This window comes from Nipponia nippon, unplaced genomic scaffold (genome assembly GCF_047370975.1).
Source record: "Nipponia nippon isolate SJK-2023a ecotype South Korea unplaced genomic scaffold, ASM4737097v1 scaffold_16, whole genome shotgun sequence".
Classification (NCBI taxonomy): Eukaryota; Metazoa; Chordata; class Aves; order Pelecaniformes; family Threskiornithidae; genus Nipponia; species Nipponia nippon.
The window spans coordinates 11501752-11526968 of NW_028262332.1; the positions used below are offsets into that span (position 1 = coordinate 11501752).

The 25217-nt window shown below is 37.8% G+C and overlaps 1 protein-coding gene across 5 annotated transcripts in view; it reads right to left on the reverse strand.

Annotated features, from left to right (window-relative positions):
- The window catches only part of DENND1A (DENN domain containing 1A), a 217702-nt gene extending 194272 nt beyond the window's left edge, over positions 1 to 23430 (reverse strand). For all 5 annotated transcript variants that reach the window (XM_087752734.1, XM_087752732.1, XM_087752731.1 and 2 more), the window contains exons 1-2: positions 23283 to 23430; positions 16856 to 16926 (exon numbers count right to left, since the gene is read on the reverse strand). In XM_087752734.1, coding sequence (XP_087608860.1) covers positions 16856 to 16926; positions 23283 to 23299 — 88 coding nt within the window. In that variant the 5' untranslated portion in view covers positions 23300 to 23430. The remainder of the gene's footprint in view (positions 1 to 16855; positions 16927 to 23282) is intronic.
- Positions 23431 to 25217: the final 1787 nt, after the last annotated feature.

Genomic DNA, 25217 nt, shown 5'->3' on the forward strand with positions numbered 1-25217 from the left:
TTGAACAGTATTTAAAACTTAGTGGGGGTGGGGGGAAAGAGGTCCTAATGTGGAAAAACACACCTCATCTAGCTAATGACCGTGAGATGAAAGAAAAAGAAAATCATTGAGTGTTCAGCTACTCAGAATGACTTCTCTCTTTTGGAGTGAAGTTCATTAACTGGACAGCATCAAGCACTGCAAGAGAATCGCGGGTGTATTTACACTCGCAGTATTGACCTATTTTCGTACCTGCAATGCTTTCAGCTACTATTAACAAAGCTCACTTTATGCCATGTGTGATGCTATAATTAAAAAAAAGGCCTCCAAGAAAGTAAGTTCAACACATTTAAAGCAGTATTATCAGCCTGAAGAATGATTGGTTTCATATAAAGAGGAGCTTGGTGATATTCAGTGAAACGAGACAGGAAATCTAGTATCTCACTAAAAAATTTTATAACATTTTTGTTACTGTAGAAGAGACAAGGGTATCAAAAGGATTTTTAACTGCAAAATAGAAATGCAATGGGAACATTTTAAGGTATTTGATACTTGCAAGATGTGTGATAGTACATATCCAGCTAGTAAGATACTCCTGAGATAGTGGGCTAGTCTAGTTCTGAGCAAGAACATTTCATAATCATGTTATATTTGTTTAATTGCCAGCCCTGGAAATCAGCTGTATATAAAACTAGCGATTTCATTAATTTCCCTTCTCTTTTCCTTGCTCAGCTTTATTACACACCAAACTCCCAGCTACACTTTCAGACTTTTTCAAGAGCTCTGCCAATTCTTTTCAATCTGTCCACCCTTAGAAGCAGATTTGCTGAAAACAATTTTTTCCTTCACTACCAACTCCAAAGGTAATCTAAAAATGCAACTTGAATCCACTTGCACATTTTTTCTCCACAGGTTGATCCACAAGGCGCTGAAGTGCAGATGGCCATCGACCCCCGTTGTGCTGACATGCAAATCTACTGAGGATGACTAAGGAAATGAGGAGTGTAACTTGTTATGGCCACTGGCAGCCCAAACGTAGTCTCTCGTATCTGCACATCATCACTGATTTACAAGAACAGCTAGCATTACACAGAATAGGAGGGAGGCTGTGTCCTATAGACAGTAAGTCCTCAGAAGCAACTTCTCAAAGTAACTGAGAAAGCTGATGGAGTAGACATTTTTCCCGTACTGCTCGGTAGAAACATCACTGATAGCGAGAGCTACACTTGCATTACCGCGCACAATCATATGCTCAGCACTGGTAAGCAGTATGATGGAGGGGAAGCAGTTTTCAACATATCTTAAAGACTAGAAGTAAGCTCAAGAGCTGCAGCAGCTTTTATCACAGACAAGCACACCTTGAGGAGTGTGTACTCTTTTCTCGTTATCTCATACCATGCCTAATTGGGCTTCTAAGCTCTCTGCTCCCTAGCTGCTTTTTCCAGTTCTGAATTCATTCCACCTTTGTACTCTAATCAAGAGAATTCAACGTATCAACAGGTCATTTCTAAAAATTCTCCTTCCCGTTAAACTCTCTTATTTGCCCTATATCCAATCATCCATTTTGGAGTACAGAAACAAACAGCATTTACAGTAGTTTACTTGTTGAAAAATAAACGTATATCACTAATTGTAATATCGCAACACTAATACTTCATGCCATAATTGTTCCACAGAGGCTCTACTGCCTTTCCTGAAATGATCAAATTAACGACAAAGTTCTCTCCATCTTTTTATACAAGCATATACGCGTAATTTTTAAACATGAAACATTAAATCAGAAGTTACACACACAAACACAACTCCTTTTAAAAAGGCTCAAAACACTGTATTTACATCTGCAAGTACTCACTTTATTACTACAACCTTTATAACTGAGCTTAGGTTTGCTTCAAACAAAACAGGGTTCTTGGCGATAGAAGCACAAGAAAAAGCCCTGCATACAGTTAGTCTACAAAGAATTAACTGGATTAATTAGCAAGGGATTTGAGAAGCAGCTTGGAGCTAGAAAACCAAAACACTAAATTGTTTAAATACTTTGGCAATGGATCAAGGTTTCTAGGCAGCCCTTTTTTTTTTTCTTCTTCTTCTTTTGCTCGGTGTTTTAACACATTTAACCTGACGAGGTACTTTTTCATGAGATATGAATGACACTGTCAAAATACCAAAAAAGAAGATGTGAATTAAAAAATGCCACAAGCTGTTAGCAATTCTGCCAACATGTATGAGCCCAGGCAACATTAATTAAAAATCAATAGTTTAGGACATAAATAGCTCTTCTCTCTGTTATAGTATATCTCTAACATAACTCTTTATTAAAGAAAAAAAAAAGCCAATGTCTTTGCTATTATACTGACTGAATTGACCACAACAAAGCAAAAGAAATAAGGCAAAAACACCGAGCAAAGAAACACACACGAGAAAGGGAGGACAGGCGTATGAATGATTGGAATGTTTCAGCCTTGCACTATCATTAACACATAACTGGCTGGAAACAGCCACGCTGCAAATACTTGCAGAATAAGTTACCAGGAAGAACATTTCAGGTTTTTAGTGCTAATATCGTTCTATACAAAACCCTGCATGCCAAGGAAATAACATACACATCCTTCTGTCAGCTAGAGCTTATTAATCAGTATTTTTATTACGCATCTCAACTAAAGATTAAGTTACTGTAAATTCTCTGATAATTACAAAATAAAGGTCAGAAAGAGGCAGGAAACTGCACTCAACTTTTTCTTCTTTAGCGATACAATCTTCAAACTAAAGTTACATTAGAAGGGATCAAAGCTAAAAGATTTAAGCTAAACTAGGAACTTAAACCAGCACTTTTGAAAGCTGTTTTCAAGCTTACAGAGCGCCAAACATCTGAAAGACTTAAACCCATTTTCTAACAAGAGATCACCTAACACACCCCAAGCTGGATGCGCAGTTTGGGTCTGCCGTAACTCCTAGACAATAATGACAATTTAGACTTTTGAATAGTTTCTACAGGAAATTTATTAATATAAACTAGAATACATAAGAATCATACTAAAATGGAAAGGTTAAGTTCAGTTTTATTTTTGTCTAATGACTCTTGCATTATTCAATTATTTATTACTGATTGACATATCAAATGCTTCTATCAAGACACAGTAGTCTAAATCAATAATGAAGTAGTCAACCACGCGCTATTTAGCAAAAATTTATTTATTTGAGTTCAAAATAAAAGGGAAAATTTCATTTACATAAGAGCTATGTGTACATATGCCAAGACACTAAAACGCTATACAAATTTCAGTGGAAGAGCAGATGATAAAGTTGTAGCACCCTTAAGGTGGAATTCTCAGGACAAAAAGGATTATTTTGATAGTCATGATTACAAAATTGAGCTCTCAAGAACATCTTATAGCATGATGACCGTATGCAATTGCAGTTCCACTCAACTACAGAACACAGACCTGCAGACGAACACCAACAGCAGACTTTGGTCAACACTACAGTGGACAGCCAGTCATTCAGGAATTAAGAGTCTGGAACATACGAGGAGGCTGAATTTATTAAAAACAAGCAGTGAAGACTGTATCCATTGCAAATAATCTTTTTTAGAAATACTGATCTGAAATACTGAATATATAGATGCAGGACATTAGTTTTGGGAAATCATATGCCAAGCAGATCCGTATCTATAGGAATAATCAGAGATTAATTAGAAATTGGCTTCTGTTATGGCAATGTAGTCATGAAGTACCAGCCTTTAAGATCTTAGATGGTAACATTTCACTATGTCAGTTGGATTTTGAGTCCTACCTCCTAGCTGAACTTTGGGACATTCCTACTTCTTCCATCATCCCACCCCCTTGCTGTAATCCCACCTCCCAAAAACTTAGTTTATTGATTAGAGTGCAGCACAAGAAAATCAAAGGTTCTATTCATAAAACATAGACGCCAAATGTCAGGACAGAAAAACAGAAGACCTCGCTTTTAACAAGACATTTTGGTCTAACTTTTCATTGAGCTACAGTCAGAAAGGACATATCATTCCGTGGGGCAAAGGTGTGAGGGGAAGAAGGGAAGCAGAAAAAAATGTTAATATAGAATTGCTATACTTTTGGGGGGAGTGGGTGCAATTTTTATTTTATTTTTTAAGGTACGTTTTCTAAGATTATCTTGAACCACCTGGATTCTCAGCTGTCCAACTTCCATTCAAGCTATTGCAGATTTCAGTTAACCTTGTTTAAGGTGTACCAAATACAAGTTCTTGTTGCCCCATTTGATAAAAAATGATTCTTCATCTAAAAAGTTAATTATGCAATCTTAGTTTTTAGTAGGAGAGGTACATTAGAACACAGAACCGCTGCTAATAGTGTTCCCCTAAATGGAAGAAATTGAAATTCCACCGAGTTCCCCCAATAATGTTTTATGTCATTGTAAAATACAAACTATCACTTTACTAACATTTGGATCATCTTCTCCACTGAAGGTTCAAGAAAATAAAACAATTCAGTGGCTTTGTTACATCATCTGTCTCTGTTTTATTTTATCATTATAAATTAAACTGATTATAAGATGCAGAAGTGATTTGTAAACTCTTTCAAAGGACATGATTTACATTTTTCTTCTACAAAGATGAAGATATCCCCCTAACATGCTCCCCTTGTGTTAAATATTAAAGATACTTATACTACATATATGGTAAAAATGGAAGATATTTCTGATATGTTTTGGGATTACTTTTAGTATTCCAACACTGTTTATAATACTGGTGCAAATACTGCCACCAATAAAGAAACAAACATTAAAAAGGTGTCCTTTAAGCTTCCCTTTAAGGCATCTACCATAATCGTATAATTCGCTCTGGACATCATTAAAATGTAAAGTTAATGAGGATTCAGCTGAAAACAGAAGAAATGTAACCTATTTTCAGGCAAAACTTCTAACACTGCAATCAGAGGGAAAACCTCTTTGATGTCTCTTTGTCTCTTCTCATTAATTTTCTTTTGGTTTAAAAAAAACACAAAGGCTGTTTAAACTAAAAAATGCATAGAAGTTTAAACATGGTAATTATAGTCAAGCTGCAATGAGGTCATTAGGTTTTAAAACTTTGAGATAAACAAAATTGAGATGTATGACTATTTTAAAAACATGTCAATACTCAATTTTAATTGTCCATGTGATACCCACTGTATTTAAGGATTTAGTCTAGATACAGAACTGCTTTAAGATGATATAGTGAAGGACCTAATCCCGTATCCAGGGTAAAGCAAAGCAATCAAGAAATACATCCAAATGTAAAACACTGTAATTACTGTATTACTGGATACCACATTTAGTATTTGTAAGTGCAACAAAGCATGATTTTTTCAATCTCCATGCAAGAGAGATGGCAAATTGTGAGATTCTGCTACTTTTTACCTCTACAGTTCATTAAAGAATAAAATATTGAACAAGTTAAATAATTCTATTTACTCACTACATCTATTCTTGCTTATGAATACTGCCAAGGTACACACAAAGCTATATATTTCTGTTTTAACGTGCTAACATTCTTTCCAGCAGAAAATATCTTTAACAGCTATTTAATTACATAGTACTGACGGAACCTACGATACACTGAAGTGGTATGTATTTTCAGTGAATAATTTACAAGTACATTTTCTCAAACCATAATCAAAACAATTTTTAACACTACTGTGTACAAAAGATGATGATAGATTATCACAAACACAAGTAAGGCATTTAAGCCATTAAGTAAAAGCAACGAATATACAGGACAAGCATAACATCTTTAGTGTAGAAGGACATTAATCACAATGAAGCAAAATAAACATATCTATAACATTTTTCCATGTGCAAATATCACCTCTAGATAAAATGGGATGAGATGAGATCAATACATTAGTCTGTGGTAATTCTAAGTATGAATTTTTATGCATTTGTGGACGTAGGTTATAGCTTTAATAGAGAATTATTTACCCTACTGAATCTTTTTTAATATGTTTTATAAACCCTTCTTCAAATTAAACTGAATGAATGATCAACAGGCAAGTATCAGATAAAATCAGATATTACTTTAGGTGAAAACAAAGAGCAATTTTAGAAGAAAATCTTATACTTAATGCAAAGGAAAGTTTTGGGGGTTGTATTTTGTCTTGGTTTGTTTTTGTTTTGTTTTTTTGGGGGGGGGGTTTACTCTGCCATATTTTATTACAACTTGATCCTGCCCTTCACCACAGGCCGGTCCTGTTCTACCATCTCTTCAACTGCCCACTGAAGAGAGAACATAAGCCAATTTCCATTCTGCCTGAGCTCTTTCTCATATCCTGGTATCTTTCCCTCCTTGCTCACACTGTCCTAGTGCCATATTCACAAAAAGACAAAGTACATGATTTAAATAACATTAAGTCAAATAGGAAGCTTACAAATATGAAAAGTCAGAAGCCTGATTCTACTGTCTACCTATACTGTGATACTTATTCAGCTACTTTGTCTTCACATTTTAGCATTTTATTTGAGTCTGCATTAATTATTTTTGATAGGTGTTTTTCCACACAGCAATGATCTGGTTTCAGAATTTTTGGAACAGAAGATCAAGGATCTCAAAAGTATCTTACAGGTCAACTAGACATAAATGAAGAGTAATTATTTACTTAAGAGATAAAATGATGTAAGAATCAATTAAAAAAAAAGGTAATGTTACCACTACTTATATTCATAACTATGTAGTTTCAACATAAATGACTCTTCAAAGGAACTAAAGATGGGATTCAGTTAATCCCAGTAGAATGCAATGGGAGTTGCGAGTTTCCACCATTTAAAATCCTAACACAAATTCTAAGTGTGGAAATTCTTTTGGCTACAATATCCAAGATAGTGCTTTAAAAGTATTCACTGAAAGGTCTTTTTTTTTTTTTTTTTCCCCCTCCATTCCTTCCTTAGCTGTATGTACTGTAATAGTTGATGAAGTCTGGGGCAGACCACACATTTTTGGCACAGTAGACAGGACCTTTCACTCCTGCTCCTCATCTTTTAACGGTGGTGCTTTCCACCCAGATTATGATGTTCTACAGGGTACTTCTACATGGTCTTATATTATTTGACTATCTATAGTATGCATCATTTGGTTTTACTAGTTAGTTCATCAAATTAGAAAACATTCAGGATTCAGCAGCATTCCCTTACCATTCCTTCTTCCCTCTCCAACGATGGAATCCAGTGGAGAGCAGGCAATATACCTTGTTCACAGATAATGAGTATGTTAGGATATTAAAGAACATAATACGGTTCTTTGTGATTAAAATGTGTCTTACCCCTGTTATTCACAACCACTGCTACAGGGAAGCGTGCCACACACTGGCCCTCCCCTGCGAATCAGCATGCTACAGCACTGCACGTAGTACGCTGCAGGATCAGCCTTGTCTCCAGTAGCACAAAAGGAGGGTTTGAGATTTGGTTTGGGTTGGGTTTGGTTTTTTACAACCAGGTACTTTTGCTGAAGTAAAACAGTAGTCTTTAATTAATTTTACACTTATTTGATAATAATTTAACCTCAAATCATCTTTCTTTCTAACTTTATTTCAATCTTAAAGAAAAAAAAAATACCAAAACCAACAAAAAAAAAAATCACAAGAAAACCTGACAATGTCTCTTTTTGTTCATGACAAAAAAATATGATACCAAAGAGAAGCAGACCAATACTGCCTCGGGCACTCTGATAGGCCTCTTTTTGTATTAGAGTTTACATTCTCTTTTTGCAAGGAACTACCTAAAACAAAAAGAACCAGTAATAAAAATAAATCCAGTTCATCTTTTGCTTTACCAAATTTGCTTTGCTTGCATGTTAAACTTATAGTAGTGCTGTGGGTAGAGTTACTGATCTACGTGGCAACAGACTAAACACGGACACAGTTTCTAAACTCCAATATTTCTATTGAAGATACCGGAGGAAGCATCAGTACAAGTGTGGATGGACCAAATGTCAGTCACTTCTGGGACAGTGCTCACAACATTAGGCAAAAAAAAACCCAAATCGCCATTCTTAATCTACAGGGAGTCTACTTTAAAGTCATTACTTCTTTGTTTCTTTTTCATCTGAATGACACACTAATTAAAAGTTCTTTACAGAAATGTCTATATCTAGAGTAACAGCTGATTCCAGATGCATTAAGCTTTAAGCAAACGTTAACACTCATTAATGAGATTACCTGTTGTGATTAAATAAGGACAAACAAAAACAAACCACCCTGGAAAATTTTGTGACTGAGAATGAACCAAAGTTAAAATTACTCCCTTAAATAAAATCACACACACACCCTGTAACAACAACTTTTTGACTCTATTGAAAGTACAATCTCTTTGCAGTTATTGGAATAACAGCCCTACTCTTAAAGGAGCACATTAACAGAGTTAATTGCAACAAGTGCTTCATCAAAGTCTTAAATGCTTCAAGTGCTGAAATATTAAATGTTTCAGCAGTATTTGGTATCTAAATTGAGTCTCTCAAGAACTCTTTAAAAAGAACAACCACTCAAACTCCTCTATAAAGTCAAGGAAAACTGTAAGTACAGCTAGTGAATGAAAATAATTTGTTAAAATCGCTAAAAAACCTCCCTAAAAAAGTTTCAGTTTAGCAGTTAATTTCAACCTGCAGTTAAAAAGGCACTAGCTGTCAGTCAGTTTTCTCACCCAACTCTATCATGAAAAGAAAAACTGACAGATCACAGGAGCTTGCCTTTGTAAACCAATTCGGGAACTTTCATGCTTCTTATTTGTTAGGTTAAAGGTTAAATTGCTGACCTCTGCCCTCCTGCTTAGCAGCCTTTCCCTTTTTCTGTAAAGCTTTATTTTGGGGCTGTATTTACATGGATTAGTCTCTTTTCACGCTAAGAAGGAATCTGTTCACAGCCAAAGCCTTAGTTCTAGTTGTACAAAAAGCAGTCACAATTATTCAGCAGCAGACAATGACCATATTGTGGATTTACAAAAAAACCACCTCAGCCATGGCAAGTTCTGTCCTTGCTGCACAAAACAATAGAAGAAAAATCTTATCAAGCATTCAAGAGAAAGCAAACAAAGCAGGCCCACTGTGAACTTGATGAAGATGTCAAGCTCCTTTAAAAAAATATAAATCAACAAAAGAGTTTAAAGTCTTCTGAGTGAGACTTTCTGTGCTGAATTTTTCTGTCTAGTTAAACAGTGCCAGCAGTAGCAATATAGTGCAGACTAGTAAATACTTGTGAAATAGAAAAGACTGTAGACAGTAGTTAAAGCATGAAGCAAAAAGGACAAACAGATCTCTTCCCACAAAATAACTTATAGAAATGGAAGGACATTCAGTTATACTTGATATTAACATTCTGGCGTTTTATTAAATCTAGTATCATCAACTAAGAACACACCTAAAAAACGTGATAAAATTTATGACGACTTGCAATATGACAGATTCTAACATTTTTCCACAAAGTGAGTTTCTCTTCAAATTGAGTTATTTATTTCATTTATACTGCAAAAGCCAAACTGTGAACTGTCTTCAAACAAAACAGTTCAGACAGTGCTACTTACTTGATCTGGACATTGCAGTCCTAGTAAGTTCTTTGTGAAAATCTTCCACCTTGTTTGCACTTAGAAGAAAAACAATCAAATGGAAACAGAAAAACAAAGCAGCCGCTTAGGAGAATTAGAATTCCCAAATACTAGCTATCTACTTAGATTTGGTTACTTTTCCAATCCTGCTTTAGGAAGTTAGGTGTAGCAACATAACACCATAAAGATGGGATAGGAAAACTTGTGATACCTGAATTACAGCACATGTTCAACAGAAAGCCCTTATTTAATGGAAAAAGACCCGAATTTTGCACTTCCTTTATTATTCCTAAACCTTCAGTATGTTATCTATTTCTCAATACAGAACAGGCAAACTTCAACCAACAAAATGTTTTCACCTTAAAAAATAAAGGTTGCTCCAAGAGATGCACGAGTGAGGTTTACAAACTTTTGAATGACCACCTCTTAACTTAATCCTACCCCAGTAACTTCCCTTATGTTCAAGAAAATAACTTCATGTCCATGGGAGGTACTGCTCTACTATCTAAAACTACAACATATGATAAAAAGATAATGATAAGGAGTAACAGTATGTCTATTTTGCAGAGGCAGAAACCTGCTACATCTCTCTACCTGTGAAACTCCTATCATGGAAACCATAGTGACAACTGTAGAATAATTTTAGGGCCCAAGCACATCATGACTTCTCCCAGTAGAGTTAAGGACTTTGATTAGTTTAAGTTATAACATTTGTGATCTACTGGGAAGTGGGGGAGGGAAAGAGCTATTACAACACAAGGCTAGAACATGAAAAGTAAAGAAGGAAGTACTTAAACTACTCACGAGCTTCTAGTAGGAACAAGATTAGTAGTACATGCTACTCTCAGAGCCAATTCAAATGCAAATTTCATCCTTTCTCTCAAACAATGATAAACTCCCTCAGAGTTAATAGTTTCCTTCTAAGATTCATCTCCCTTTTCAACTTAGTGGTATGTTTGCGAGAAAAGAAAGAAGCACATGGCAAGTCTTACAGCAAGACCTTTTAAATTCTGTCATAAAAGAAGTAGTATAAACTACATTTCCTTTACCAATCCAGTGAACATTTGTTAAACTCTAACACACTTACACTTTGTCCATGCTATCGCATTTAGGCTTCTAACTTACCACGGTTTTTAAAAAAAAAAAAAAAAAAAAGGGAAAGAAATCCTTTAGCTGTACTAAACCATTTTAGCTTTTTCCTTGAACACACAGCAAGAATTTATGCTACACTCACAAAAAGATGAAAGATGAGGTCCTTGGAGAGAAAGGCCTTTTGGCACACTACATGGCAAAGCTATAGATTTGACATACTTTTGTAATGTCTGCTTTGGCGAGAACACAAAACCCCCATACAAAAGCATGATACGTCCTCCCAGACAGGGGTGTAGGGAGGGTGTCTTACTCTTGTGAGCATTTACTTTCAAATGTTCGTACTTTAGAGACTATTTTGATGGGTTACTTTAGACTAACAAATTCTCTTTTTCTACATGAACAGTTTGACAGTTAGACTACAATTCTCCTCACAGCCCCGTCTAACAAGAGAGGATCTTTGGCCGAGGTCCAGTAAGATCCTTAAATTTGTCACATCATATTTCTGATGAATGATCTGCAGCAGTTTTAAGATCATAACGTGCTTTGAAAATTAAAAGAGAGATTTCTTAAGTAGTTAGTATGTTTTCACTTTCTTTACAGAGGTATTTAAACTAAAATTGCTAGTAGATTCTTTCCACTTCTGCATCTCAAAAAATCCAAGCCAATCTTTTAGCTGAGGTTTAAAGAAAAAAAAAAAAACAAAACCGCAGTTCCAATGCACTTCACTCTACTTGCAAGCATACAATATGGCAATAGTATAGAACTGACTTTCTAGAAGTGCTTAAGCTCACTTAAGCAGTTATAACTTGTAAAAGAAACAATACAAGTTCTTTGTAATTTACTACCTCGATTTCTGTGAAGTGTTACTATTAGGAGATGCCATGACAAATATGCAAGCCCTCCAATAGAAGGACTTCACAATCTCATAAAATGCATTTTCCCTTCCTTTACATGAAGTTTAAAAATGGGAAAAGAAATCCAGTAAAATAGTAGTATTTCATACAAAGCATCTATTTAACTCTCAAATTATCCACCGCATGTAACAATTGCAATGAATGAGAGAAGATCATGCACCAAAGACACAGACTTATCATCAAAACTTATTAAAATAAGTTAAAACTGTCATCTGTAGCTTCAGTTTAGAACATCCAACATTATTTGCTTAGGAATGTGCTATTTTATGGAACACACACTGCTCTAACACCAGAGAACTTAGCACGTCCAGCTAAGATCTAAATGGGTACCCTTTTAGCTTCTTGAGTTTGAGAAGCACCAGCTACATCAGCGATGAAACAAACAGCACAGACATCCTCTGCTGCAAAGATTTTGGTATCATTGAGTATAAAAAGCACTGAAAACAAAGTTTTGTTTTAAAGATTTTTCTTGAACTAGGGTGAACAGTAAAACATAACATAAAGCAGTATGCTAACAAAAACAATGGTAGACTTTAAACCTTGCATGTAGTGTTCAGAAGTGCTATAATAATTAATGTCAACTAAAACATATATCTACTCTTTCTCCCAAGTCATACTTAAATTATTTAAGTATCACAGCAGAAAGGCAAAACTAATGCAATTATAGATGATGTCCAGAATATATTACTGGTATCTGCTGGGCAATAGGCTGTATTATTATTCCCCCCATCTATGATTTTTGAGGCTCTATTTTATTTAATTCCTGAAGCAAGGTTAACTCTTATCAGTGAAACCTCTAAAATAATCATGATAAATCTAAAAACTTGTTGTTTGGTTGTGTTTTTTTTAAAAGCAATACACCTGGATTTAGTGAGGCTGATGGCCTCCTTAGATATAAGTGATAAGGAAAGTTAGAAATTCTACTGTCAGAACTACACAGCACTAAAATGCATAAAGGCAAAGACACAAACCCCACACATAGGCCTTATATTAAAGCCTTATATGTGAATTAGAATTTGTCTTAGTAACCAAATTTTTTTAAGTCCTAACAATCTCTCTGTTCACCTGGAATGGTTGAAAGCCAAAGTTACCAGCCATACTCGTCCAAGAGTTGGCTTTGTTGCACCCATCTGTACAGTACTAGCATCTTACTCCATCCCAATTACAGCACTGCACAAAAGGCACTTGTTATGACCATTTAACCTAAGTCAGCCTATTAGCCAGGCTCTGTACCAGCCTTGGAACTGCGTCTTCTCCTCTGAGTCACAGTCATTACCCAGTACTTACCTGATACTACAAAGGAAAGAATCAAATTATTAAGACTATAAGTTTTAGTCAATATTTTCCCTATAATAATAATCCATTTTTTTAAATAAAACCATGACTACTTTCTCCTGTCTTCCTGAAAGTAAGTGTGTGGCAGTTGGTGAGAAGCGCTAGACTTGCAAAGTTCCCATGCTTGACATACTTCTACTTGACACATGCAACACAGGTTTCTCACTAGGTAACTCCCCTGTACTGTCACTGTAAAGATGCAGACTCTATTCTTTCTATTCTGTTTTACTGCCCTAGGCTTTTGGTGAGATGGCATCAATGTTTTATCAGAAGAGGGTATGGACAAGAGAACAGTGCTATTTGATGAAACTGAAAAGTACAACATGAATGAATGCATCATTGAAGTATTAAGTGAAGAAATTCTGAATTCTAGACAGCCCAAATAAAAAAGTAAAAAAACAAAGTTAAGATAAAAGTTAAGATAAAAGCAGTTTTGAATTTTCATTCAATTTTAGGAAGTTAAATGTTCTTTAAAAAAAAAAAAACCAAACACCACACACTAACTTAGATTCAATTAGCTAAGGAGAATTCCCAGCTTCCACAGAAATCACAATCAGAAGGCCAAAAAATGGTTTGGTAATTGTCTTCTCTTAAGGAAATATCTTCTTAGTAACAAATACACATCTTAATGTTGCTAGTCACAGTTGCAGCTATCTTGCTTCACAGTTCTCAAAACAAAGATATCACATTTACATAAAGTGACCTAGTAAGAAAAATCTGTAAGTCGCCAAATAAGATCTATGAATCTAACAAAGAAAAGCACAAACACAGCTTTTGGATACAACTGAATGCTGGAATTGTATAACATACCAAAGACTTCATGTGCCAGAAATAAGCGAATCACCAATACTGAGCAGAGATGATCATTAGTTCTAAACAATCTAGAGGGGAAAGGACAGAGAGACCACAGCTGAGATGATCCAGTAATCATTTCCTTTCTCAGTACACTCATTTCATTGTGGTTTGGCAGAGTTCTTCCTGGATTGGAATAAAACAATGTTTGCTTCTCCAATTTCCTTAGTTTTGATGAAGTTTTCTCTTCATACCTTAAGAGTACAAAACATCCGCCAGATGTTTCTGAAGCTTACGTTTCTAGTAATCACATCTTAGGGTCACAGGATAATTCAGGCTGGAAGGGACCTCGGGAGGTCTCTAGTCCAACCTCCTCTCAAAGAAGGGCCAGGTGTGAGGTCAGAGCAGGTTGTTCAGGCTGTGACCCAGTCAGGTCTTGAAAACCTCCAAGGATGAAGATTGCACAACCTCTCTGAGTGACCTGGTCAAATACTTGACCGTCCTCATGGCGAACACGTGAACATGATATTCAGTTAGAACGCCTCTTGATTCAGTTTATGTCATTGCCTCTTGTCCTCCTGCCATGCACCGCTGTGAAAAGCCTGGATATCTCATCTTGATGAACTCCTCATAGGTGTGGAAGGCTGCTATTCAGGTTCCCTGAAGTCTTCTCCAGGCTGAACAAGCCCAGCACTCTCAATTTCTCCTCACAGTGCAAGTGCCCTAGCTCACTCACCATCTTGGTGGCCCTCCATTGACCTTGTTCCAGTTTATTGATGTCTTTCTTGGAGCCCAGAACAGATTTTTTCCTTCTACAGTCAACTGTCTTGGTAACTAAGAGGGAGCCTTCTATATGATAGTCAATGGATAACGTTGCTTTCATTCATTTCAAAAGTTATTAACCAAATAAACATTTAACGCAAGACTGTTAACAATTACATGAGCAATAAAGCTACTTGAATGTACAATTATCTGTCAGTAGTTAATAACACAAGCCAGTATCTCCTATTTCAGCAAGATGCAAGTGAACTATGAAATATATTAAAGTTTTTAATTGCAGGCGATATTTAACAGTCATATGGAAAACACCCTTTGCTACACAAACTTTTGAATAAAACAAAATAGAGGCATGTTTTACCATCCCACAAGCCAGACAATCTCCCACACTAGGTCTGTTATAGCTTTGGAGCGATTCATTCTCCTCAAGACCATGTCAGAAGATTGATATAAGAATTAAGAGCATTTTAAGTGATCAATAGCACTATTATAACTACACACAAACTTCAAAAACAGTTGTCTTAGTTAATTTTGGGCTCCATTATACAGGAAGAAATAGTCTTTTTAAACAGGCCTGATAATTTGCTCCTTATACTGTTAAGAAAAGCAAAATGTAAAAAAGGTGTAACTGCTCCTTGCCATGTAACATACATTCCCTGACAGCAAAAAAAAAAAAACCAAAACAAACTTGATATATATTCTTGGTCTTCTGGCATAGAACAGCTAGCCAAGAAGTAGAAAAGACTATGTGGAGGTCTCTAGGTCTATATTTCTAGAATGGTGATTTGCCTGGGATACAGCATAGCTGTTAAATACAGTTGACATTGCGGAGAACCAAACAACCACCTTCGTTTAGAACAGAAGGACAGAATATTAAGACTTCTGAGAATAAAGGACACCTCTTAAATACAAAAAAATTGGTTTGGAAAAATGTTTTAAAAGATTATTCAGAGAGAATTAATAACTTCAGAATATATGAGTTGTAAAAACAGTTAATTTTTTTTTATTCACTAAAAACAATTTCTGAAGATTTTGCACCTACAAGTGCATACAACAAACCTAAAAACACAACTAAGTGAAACTCCCACAGAATCAGTTGGTTTATAGAACAAAATGTATACTAAATTCTCCAATTAAAAACCTGTAAAGTAGTTTCCGTGCTTTTTAACCCACCTTCCCACAGCAGGGAATTAATCCCTCCAGGGGGATGCAAACAAACTTCAAAGAGAAGATTATACCCAGACACTAGTACTGTACAATGTAATGTTTATGGTCAAATTCGTTCAGATTTTCTGGCACTAGAATCCAGGTCAGATGTGCAGAAACAAAGACTAGTTATTAAAAGGGCTCCTGCAGTTACATCAAATAGTCGTGATGGCATATAGCAGTAGGACAAGCCAAAACTGTATTCCAGTTACAATTCCTACGGAGGCTTTGGCAGTAAAGGAAAGAGTTGCAGCTATTTGACTTTTGCTGATTGTTACAAATACAGATATAAAAGGAGATAAGTGGCTTTCCAGTCAATAAAACATAAAAGTACTTTCTATTGGTTCATTATACCATATATACAATACACACATGCTCATTTCATAAAAGAGAAAAGAATTATTACTTCTGTATATGTTGACTAATCGTAATTATTTAATTTTTACATCCCTCTTTTTTGTAACATTGTAGAGACCGATCTCACAAAACAATATCTTGAACTAAATTCTGGGATTACAAATTTCAACCTTTGCTCTTCCTGCTTACTTGATCAAGTTCCTCAGGTTTAGAAAAAAGTGCAATCAAAAATTCACACATATTCTTACATGTTGGTTTCAGCAGTTATGGGACTTCTCCAGCATAAACACAGGAATACTTGTCAGAAATAATATTATAGAAAAATACTTGTATAATTATGGCTTGATAACAATGTTTGGTACAAATAGTTAACCAAATAATAAACTGTGTTCATGCCTTATTTCTAGATAAAATCATTTGATCAAAGCAAGAATTCTGGGAACAGATAAAAATACTTCTGTAGACAAGTAAGAAAGAAGAAGTAAAAATAAATTCCACATAAGAAGTTTTAGAGTATTTTTACCCATTCCTTATATGACCAGCAAATACAAATCTGAAAACGCATTTACTTTTTCAACTTAATGAAGTAAGAGTTACTTCTATTTTAAAAGACAAAAAAGGCAAAACAAAGAAATCAGAAAATTGCCCACAATCAGGGATGGAGGCAAGAATTTCTCATTATTAGTCCTAACTGTAAAAGATTCTGCAGAACCAGTGATTAAGATATCTTTAAAAGGTAGAACAGCATAATAGTACATATACCTCATTATCTCACAATACATGGTTCTTAAGAATAGTTTTAGCCAACAAATAGGTAGAATTACAGTGCAAAACAGTACCTTTCCCAATGCAACTGATTCCTGAATAGGTTACTTCTGCATACACTTCAAAGGTAGTTTCCGGATTTTGTCTGAAAGAAAAAAAAAAGTATTTAGCACATTGAGAATTTTTTTTCAAGTGTGCTTTCAACTACTCAGTCAAAAAGGGTTCTAAGAATGCATACGTTACAATGATAACAACAATAAACTAGATTTCTTGGTTTATAGTCTGTGATGATTTCACATCAGATCTTTCTGCCTTACTAGTACATAACAAGGTATGACTGAAGCTCGGATGAGTTAGTACGAACAGGGTGTCTAACAAACTTCTATAGAGAAAAAAAGAATCAAAACAATAGAAATTAAGCACACAGAACCCTTAAGTCAATCCAACTGTTGTGACTAGACTGTATTTCTAGATACTAAAATATCACAGGCCTATCATTCAGTACTTTCCCAGAAAAATAAAACCATGCCTTTTATATCACTTTTCAGAATGCTACTCAGAAAGAGAAGCAACACTTACTTCAGTTCTTGGCCACAATAGTAATTTTCATTACATGCGCAACTTGCAAAAGCAAGTTCTTTTTATTTCACCTTTACTTTCAAATGAGAAAGTAAATCACCTACGTGCTAAATACAGGGATTTTTTTCAGAAAAAAAAAAAATCCTGAATACTCTTTTCACCAAACTGACAACAGTCACATTGTCCAACATGGGACAAACAACCCAGATTCACATTTTCATTACTGTGACCCTTGAGTTCAATTTAATGACACCTATTTGCTCAGGAAAAAGGAAAAAAAAAAAAAGAAGCTGCAGTCAAGAGGATGCAAAGTCATTTTATGCAGTCATTACTGGAAAACTTAAGAGGCTGTATTTAGGATGAAGACAGTTGCCCTCTTTAATACCTGTCAAAATATTTCTCTTTGTCAAAAAAAGGCCATGCTGAAGAATATCACAAATGCACAAGGTTTCACCTCATGAGACTCCAGAGCCTCAAATCCAGAAAGCTGCCAGATGCATGCGAAACAACGAAATAGGTGCAATAGTAAAAAATTATACCAAATTCAGGTACAAAATGTAAATGAAGCTTGAGGAAACAGACTTATTCTGCTCCAGAGTTATAAATATACCAGTAATAAAAGTAAAAAGTTAATGATATAAGACTTAAAAAAACCCAAACATTTAGTGTACATTTTCAGTTCTTACTAATGTAACTTCCCTAAGCGAAGCTCTGGAATTACATTTCGTAAGGAGCATGTAAAGGAAGCAGGTGATTATATAAGAAAGCATATTTTGAGTTAAATTCCTGATTCTAACAATTTTAGCTACTCCAAAATTTTTTGGGGTTAAAGAGAATCACACGTTAGATTGTAATTGTTTACTTACTGAAATAAGGATTCTTTTAAGTCTGAACACATGACATTTTATTCGTAGACTTTCTGGTTAAAACCAAGAATCAAAATTGCATAATTACTGTTCTAAATTTATGGCTGCTTGTAAAGTGATAATATTGTCTCCTATGTGTTAATGTAAACTATCTAACATTAGAAAATTGTTCAGGTATAATTAACTTGTGAATTTTGTTAGCTCCCTTACAGCTAAGGATGAAAATAATTACAAACCCCATATATGTATATATATGTTAAGATTCCTACCTGAATAACAATTTTAAAAATTAAACTTATCTTACCCAGCATCTCAAACCAAACATATAACCATGTCAAGGCATTCAGCCTACTCTTCAGAAAATTTCTATTATTTTTAATCCTACTTTAACATTAAAAGGGATTAAATGAAATATTTCTAACCATGCCACAGGCCCACTTAGTGTAACTCAAGTGGCTCTAAGCCAAACTCCACACCTATTTAAATCAACAGTAGCATAGGATCACACTCTACAGTTTTACAGAGCACCTCTCAGGAGCAACAATGGTTCACAATTCAATTAATGTTAAATTAATTTGCCACCAGTTCCCAACTGATTTGTCTTAAGTAGTCATTTTTCAGAAAACTACATTAATAAGTTACAAGAAATCTAAAATCAACAAATCAACTATTATTTTGCAGTATAAAACAAACTTGAGTAATTCTCTCTGTGCTACTTAGAGTTGCTGCACATAATCTGCTTCAAATATTGAGATTCTTAGCTACATTGCTACAATCATGATACAGGATGAGGATGAAATTATATCCACATAACACCAGAAATGTATTTTTCCTTTCATATATATTGCTGTGCAGCCTTATCTTACCCTCCTTGTTTGTCTTTATTTTTAGCACCCTGTTTCCTTAATTAGAAGTTTATAAATTTTATAATCTTTTTACAGCTAATGGATAAAATAACAAACACCTTTTTAGTATTATGTTAGAGTCTGTGTTCAAATTCTTTAGTGAAAACACTGTATAATACAGCTGGCAAGAGCACATACTACCTACCAAAACTTTCAGACAAAAAGACATCACATTTTGTATTTTAATATTCCATGACAAACGTCCACTTATTTCTACGAACAGTGAAATTAAAGTAGCTTTGCCAAGTCAGAAATTTAGTATTAAAGGCTGCATTCAACAAGCTAACACCTCAGTATGAGAATGAAGTCATTGCTGAATTCTGAGTATTTTATAACTTTTCAGTGGAACTAAAGAAACAAGTCACTATGAGACTTCATACAGTTTGCAAATATAGCATAAACATGCATTATAATATGTATATTTTGCAGTCCATTTTTATGACTATTAAACTACCCTGCAGACATCTAATGCCACCTGTGCATTGTATTGAAACCTCAACCCACTGAAATCATCCGTAGCATTATAACCTTAAACATACACACACAAAGTTTTCTTTTCTCCCAGTGATCACTTAAAGACCCAGGGTCAGTTATCAAGTGAACATACAGATGCAATAAAAAAAATACATAGGACACGTATGCCCAAAAATACATAGTACCCCATTTATTTGATAACTGGATGATTTCAGAAGGAAATGCAATACTTTTTTGTAAATAGAAATTTAGGAAGGAGGTCTATGAGAAAACAATGCTTTTGTGATTAATGCTAGTTGTAGGAATTACTTCAAATCTCTCTGATGTAGAAATAGCTTGAGTATCAAAGCAGTCCATAAGAAATTCAGTTTTACACTGAAGTAATATAATATTTAAAAAGTAGATAAATACCTTATTTAACAATCAAAATTATTAGTTTTTACCAAACTGCAAGAGATTTGTGCAGAATAAAATTAAATAAAGTCCTTCTCCAAAGCTGTATGTATGGAAGTACACACCTTACATATCTAAAGCCTATTTCAATTCTGTCAGGAGCATTTTTTCTACATGTAGGAAAATTTAATAGCACTTATGACAGAAAGTGTTATTCTACTTAAAAATTGAGGCATAAGAGAGGAGCCTGACACCGTTTGATAATTAGTTGTCTTGTAACAAAAAGACTTAGTTGCTCAACTCTTGCAGAAAAAAATTATTAGCAGAAATCTGTAATTGCTAACTCAATTCAGAAATTGCACCTCAAACCCTCATTAATTTCCATATATTTAACTTTTTCTGCCTGGTATTCCCTAGGTAGATAACATTACATTTCAGGATATAGCAAACTTTATGTTAGACATCTGAAAGCATTCCCAGATTAATATTAGGGATCTCTTCTGTCATCACTGAAATACAACCACCTCTGGAAAGGAACACGCCAAGTTTTTTTACGGTGCAATGCAATTCTGTTGAACAGATTGATATTGACACATTATTTTTTAAAAAAACCCAAACCTTACTCTCTTGTAATGTCTTGAGTACTGAAGGCTACCAAGAAGTGATAGCAGCCAGGTCAACTAGATTCCTATTTTGCATTGCCTCGCTGGCACAGAGTGCCTTGCACGTACCATATGACATGCTCCAACACAAAGCTTAACCCAACAGCGTAACCCAATACTCAAGTTACCTTTTTTTCGCCTGCAGCTATACACAAGCCAAAAGCTTACAGGATTGCTGGCAACTTCTTGATTTCTTTCACTTCAGTCTTATGCAGCTACTGGTAATTTCCTCTAAGCAATCTTTCACTCAAATGACTCATTACTATACATCCATCAAAAATATAACTCACACATATGTCCAGGTTTCATGCAGAGTATATCACAGTGTGTGCAAGTGATCACGTGACAAGGAGTTTAATATCCCTGATAATTATCAATCTACAGCAAGAAGCAGGAGATCTGACTACTGGATTTTTGCTAGGGCCCCAACACATATTGGTGACACCACTAAAGCAGGCATGCCTCAGTATACCCAATTATTAAATAGTTTTCTCATTCACACTCCCACCTGCCCCAATAATGGAGCTACTCATCAACTTGAAAATCTTTGCTGGATTAAACATCCAGCTCAGAAGAGCAGCCTCTTACTCAGATAGGATCTCTTATTCTTTATATATTTCAAGATTGTTTTTGAAATTTCATCCTTACTCTACTTGGGCACAGTGTTCTGTCCAAAGTGGAAAAAAGCAATTTCTTCATTGTTGTTCAAGGCAAAGTTGCTTAATCACACAACGGACAAAATGCATTCTCACAAAGTCCAAGAGGAATGAAAAGTAATGCTTACATGGGCTTATCACCTGTGTTTTCCTGGTGACAGAGAAAGACATGGGCTTTGTCTGTAATCTTGAAAGACACGTTCACACTGAAAGACTTTGCACAGAAAAAGTCCTAAAGTCCATTGGCTGTAATAAATAATGCTAGCTGCTACATCTCCTTACTGATACCAGTGAGGCTTCCAGCTGAAGCGTCTCATCTGAGTCATTACATTCACATTCAGCAAAGTGTAGACAAAGCCATTATAGAACAAATTAGCAATCAAAAACCCCAAGATGGTAAACACAGCTTGTAGACTCAGTATGTACACAAAAGAAACTACATTTTAAGTGAGTACCAGCCTTTTAATAGATTTAAGATAAGGTCATCATAAGAAGTCATTTCAGATCATAACCTTGAAGTGACCCAAGCAAGGGTGACCATTGCAAGATCCGAAGGTGCAAGTTACAGATATAGCCTGCTCTGCTGTCAAAATAGTAACAATTTTAGATTCCACTTGTATTTGAATGTAAGCTAAGAGTTTAACTAGTTTCTCAGACTTTGATTTTTTTTGTAGCAACTGTTGAGAACCCATATGCCAAAAAAGTGCAAAAAATATCCCCACAGTATCTCTCAAAGAAGGAAGGCTGCTTTCTGGAACCAGCCAGTCACCTCAGCGCTATCATTACAAGCGCTCGTTATCCACTTACATTTTCCTAAAACACCTGGCTGGATAGACACACATTTATGTCTATTCAGCCTACGGGCTTGGGAACGTGAAGATGTGTCATCACACTAAGGACACTACGAACTACATCTCCTCCAGTCTCATATTCAAGTTAAACAATAGAGGTGAAAAGTTAAAGCCACATGTAATCTTGAAGAACACTGTGTTCAAGAAGGAAAAGCAATTGCTCAACAGCACCTACTGAAACTGCTGAATAAAATACAATCTAACTGGATCTCTCCACTCTGCCACACTTTCATGCACAAAGATGTCAGCACTCCCTGCTTGGTGATAGCTTTATTACACCTCTACCTGTCTCAGAGGAATTGAATTTGCCTGGAATGGCACATGAATGAACTGAGATCTTTAATGTGACAATACCAAACATACCAACAGGGCTTACCAATAAATCAACCCCCAGTTTTGTGAAAATTAAAAAAATATTGAGGGCATGGAGCTGCAGGCCCAACACATCAATCACTTGCACCACTCTTCTCCTTCCCCCGAACCCCCTTGCTAACGCACTTTCACGAGATCACAGCCAGACTATCCACCTTCCCTTTAGCACCCTCCAGCCTAGGCAAGGAGGCTTTGAACTCTCTCACCACCACACCCCCAAAACAGACGTCACCAGTGCTGGCAACGAAGACTTTCCCGCTCCAGCAGCCCCAGCCCTCCCAAGGCCTGCACCGATAAAATTCAAACTGCCCTCACAGCCTGGCCCTGTGCGCTGCCACACGGAGAAGGGACGTCGGGGAGAAAGAGAGCAGACACCGGACCGGGTGCGGGCTCGAGGGCGGGAAACGGCACTCCCCTCCCCTCCTCAGGGCCGGGGGCGGGGGAGCTCCCCGCCCCGGGGTCCTGCCGCCGAGTTGGGGCTGGACGGCCCGGGGCCCTCTGCCTGCCGCCTCCGCCCTCCCCGGCCCGCCAGCTGGCCCGGGGGGCGGGAGGCACTCCTCCCCCTTCTTTCTCCCCCTCTGTCTCGCCCCAGCCCGAGGCCTGTAGGCTCGGCCGGGGTCTCGCCCGCGCGGCCTCACAGGGAGCTGGCAGGAGGGCGGGGAAGTCCCCTTCTCGCTCTCCGGAGCCCTCCCGCTTTCCTGAGGGCCTGCAAGCGGGGCTGGAGGGCTCCGGGGGGCACTCACTTGATCCTGGATCCCATGGTCTCTGGGGGGCCGCATAGGCCCGGGCCAGAGAGAGACAGGGGGCGGGGGCCGGGGCTCGGTGGGCTGCGCTCTCTCCGCCGCTCGCCCCCTCACTCCATCCCGGCCCGCGCCGCCGTCGCCCCAGCCGAGTCACGGCGCGGCGCGAGGGCTGCCGGGAGCTGTAGTGCGGCGGGGCCGCGAGGGCGGCGGCGCGGGCGGGGCCAGCGGCCGGCCGGCACCGGGGAGCCCGCCGCGCGCCCCGCTGTGTTGGCATGGCAACCGCACGGCGCGCGCGGGCAGCCCCGCCTCGCCCCCTCCCCGCGGCGGGCGGGTGCCGCCGCTCCCCTCAGGGCGCCTCAGGCGGGAGCCCCGCGGCGGGGCGGCCGCCGCTCCTCGGCCGCCGGCCGCGCTCAGCGGCTAAAAGGCGGCTAAAAAGCGGCTAAGAGTCCTCCCGAGCAGGAGCGGCAGGAAGGGGGCTGAGGGGGACGCTCATCTCCAGCCGCCGGCTGTGGAGGAGGGCGGCCTCCCTGCCCGCCACGGCGCCTCACGTCCTGTCAGCGGGAACCGAACCGGCAGGCACCCCCCGAACAGGACCAAAAGGCGCCACAAGCGTGACCCAGAGCCCCTAGCAATCCACTGGGGACTGATAGCCAGCCCAGATGAGGACCAGGACTGTCCATCCTGGAAAGCTCTGTAAAGAGGTGAGCCATCCCCACGGGGACGGCACCCGGCGTGGCAAGAAACCGACTGGAGTCCCAGGCAGAAATAAGTGTCCGATGCCTGGGGACTATAGAAGAAGTCAAAGAAAAAAAGGCAGAAAGAAGTGCTGCGAGCTGGTACGCTTGCAGAGCTGTGATAGAACATTTTGCACTGTTGGTGACAGAAACCAAAGCTGCTGAAAGGGCAATAAAGGATGGCTAGAAAGAATTACAAGCCCAAGTAAGGTCATAAAGGGGACTGGAGACTTCTCAAAAAGAAGTGAAGGAGAGATGAAATGCAGTCTGCTGAAAACAAAGCTTACGCTGACACAAAAATTGCAGTAAGACAGATTTTGAAACGTGCCTTACTGGAGTTGGCAAACAGGATCAAACAGGTACCCAACAATTTTATTAAACATGTTTTACAGGAAGTTTTCAGGAAGGTTTGGGCAATTTCTAGCGCAGTTTAACAATTTCTAAATTTTTAGAGTTGGAGATGATCTGCAGTGAGGAATAAAAAAATTGGAAATTTGGCTTAAAAAGACCTCTAAACTGCAGATCACCGTGGAAGCCAACTGCTTGGCTGAAGAATCTAGTCAGCTAGAATGATGGGAGACAGAGAGAATATATACTATACCTTTATATCCCATTTGCTCCCCAGAGAGGCTGAGTAGGAGAAATCATACCATCCTCATTCAAGTAATAAATACAAAATATAGTAAACATTTATGCAAAGAGTCCTGGAAGATTTCTTCACAGTTATAGTAAGTCAAAGAAATGTTTGGGTAGATGAGGGGTGTTTCTAGTACTAATTTGAGTACTTGAGATGAAGTACTTCCACCACAGGCTTCCACCCACACCCTCTGCCTCTGCCACAGGAGCCGTACGTGAGCTCAGGCCTCAGCGTTCAGTCACGGCTTGAGCTGTGGTGCAGATTTGCCTGTACCCAGTCCTGATCCCGAACTCTTGTTTGGATTTCCTGGGTTGACGTTAGGCCTGTTACCTTGGTTTTTTCTGATGGCCACCGGCCTGTCACGAGGATCTGTTGCTGTCAGCACCCCTGCTCTGCTTGCCCAGCTCATCTCTGTGGGGCTGTGCCTGGTCACCGAGGCCATTGCCCAGCCTACGTTGTGGTCACCCTCAGCTCCCGACTAGCCTTCCTTAGGGTGCAGGTGGCCTTTGCTGCTCTCTGACATGCAGTCTATAAAGGTGACCTATACCGGTGTTCCCCGTCTCA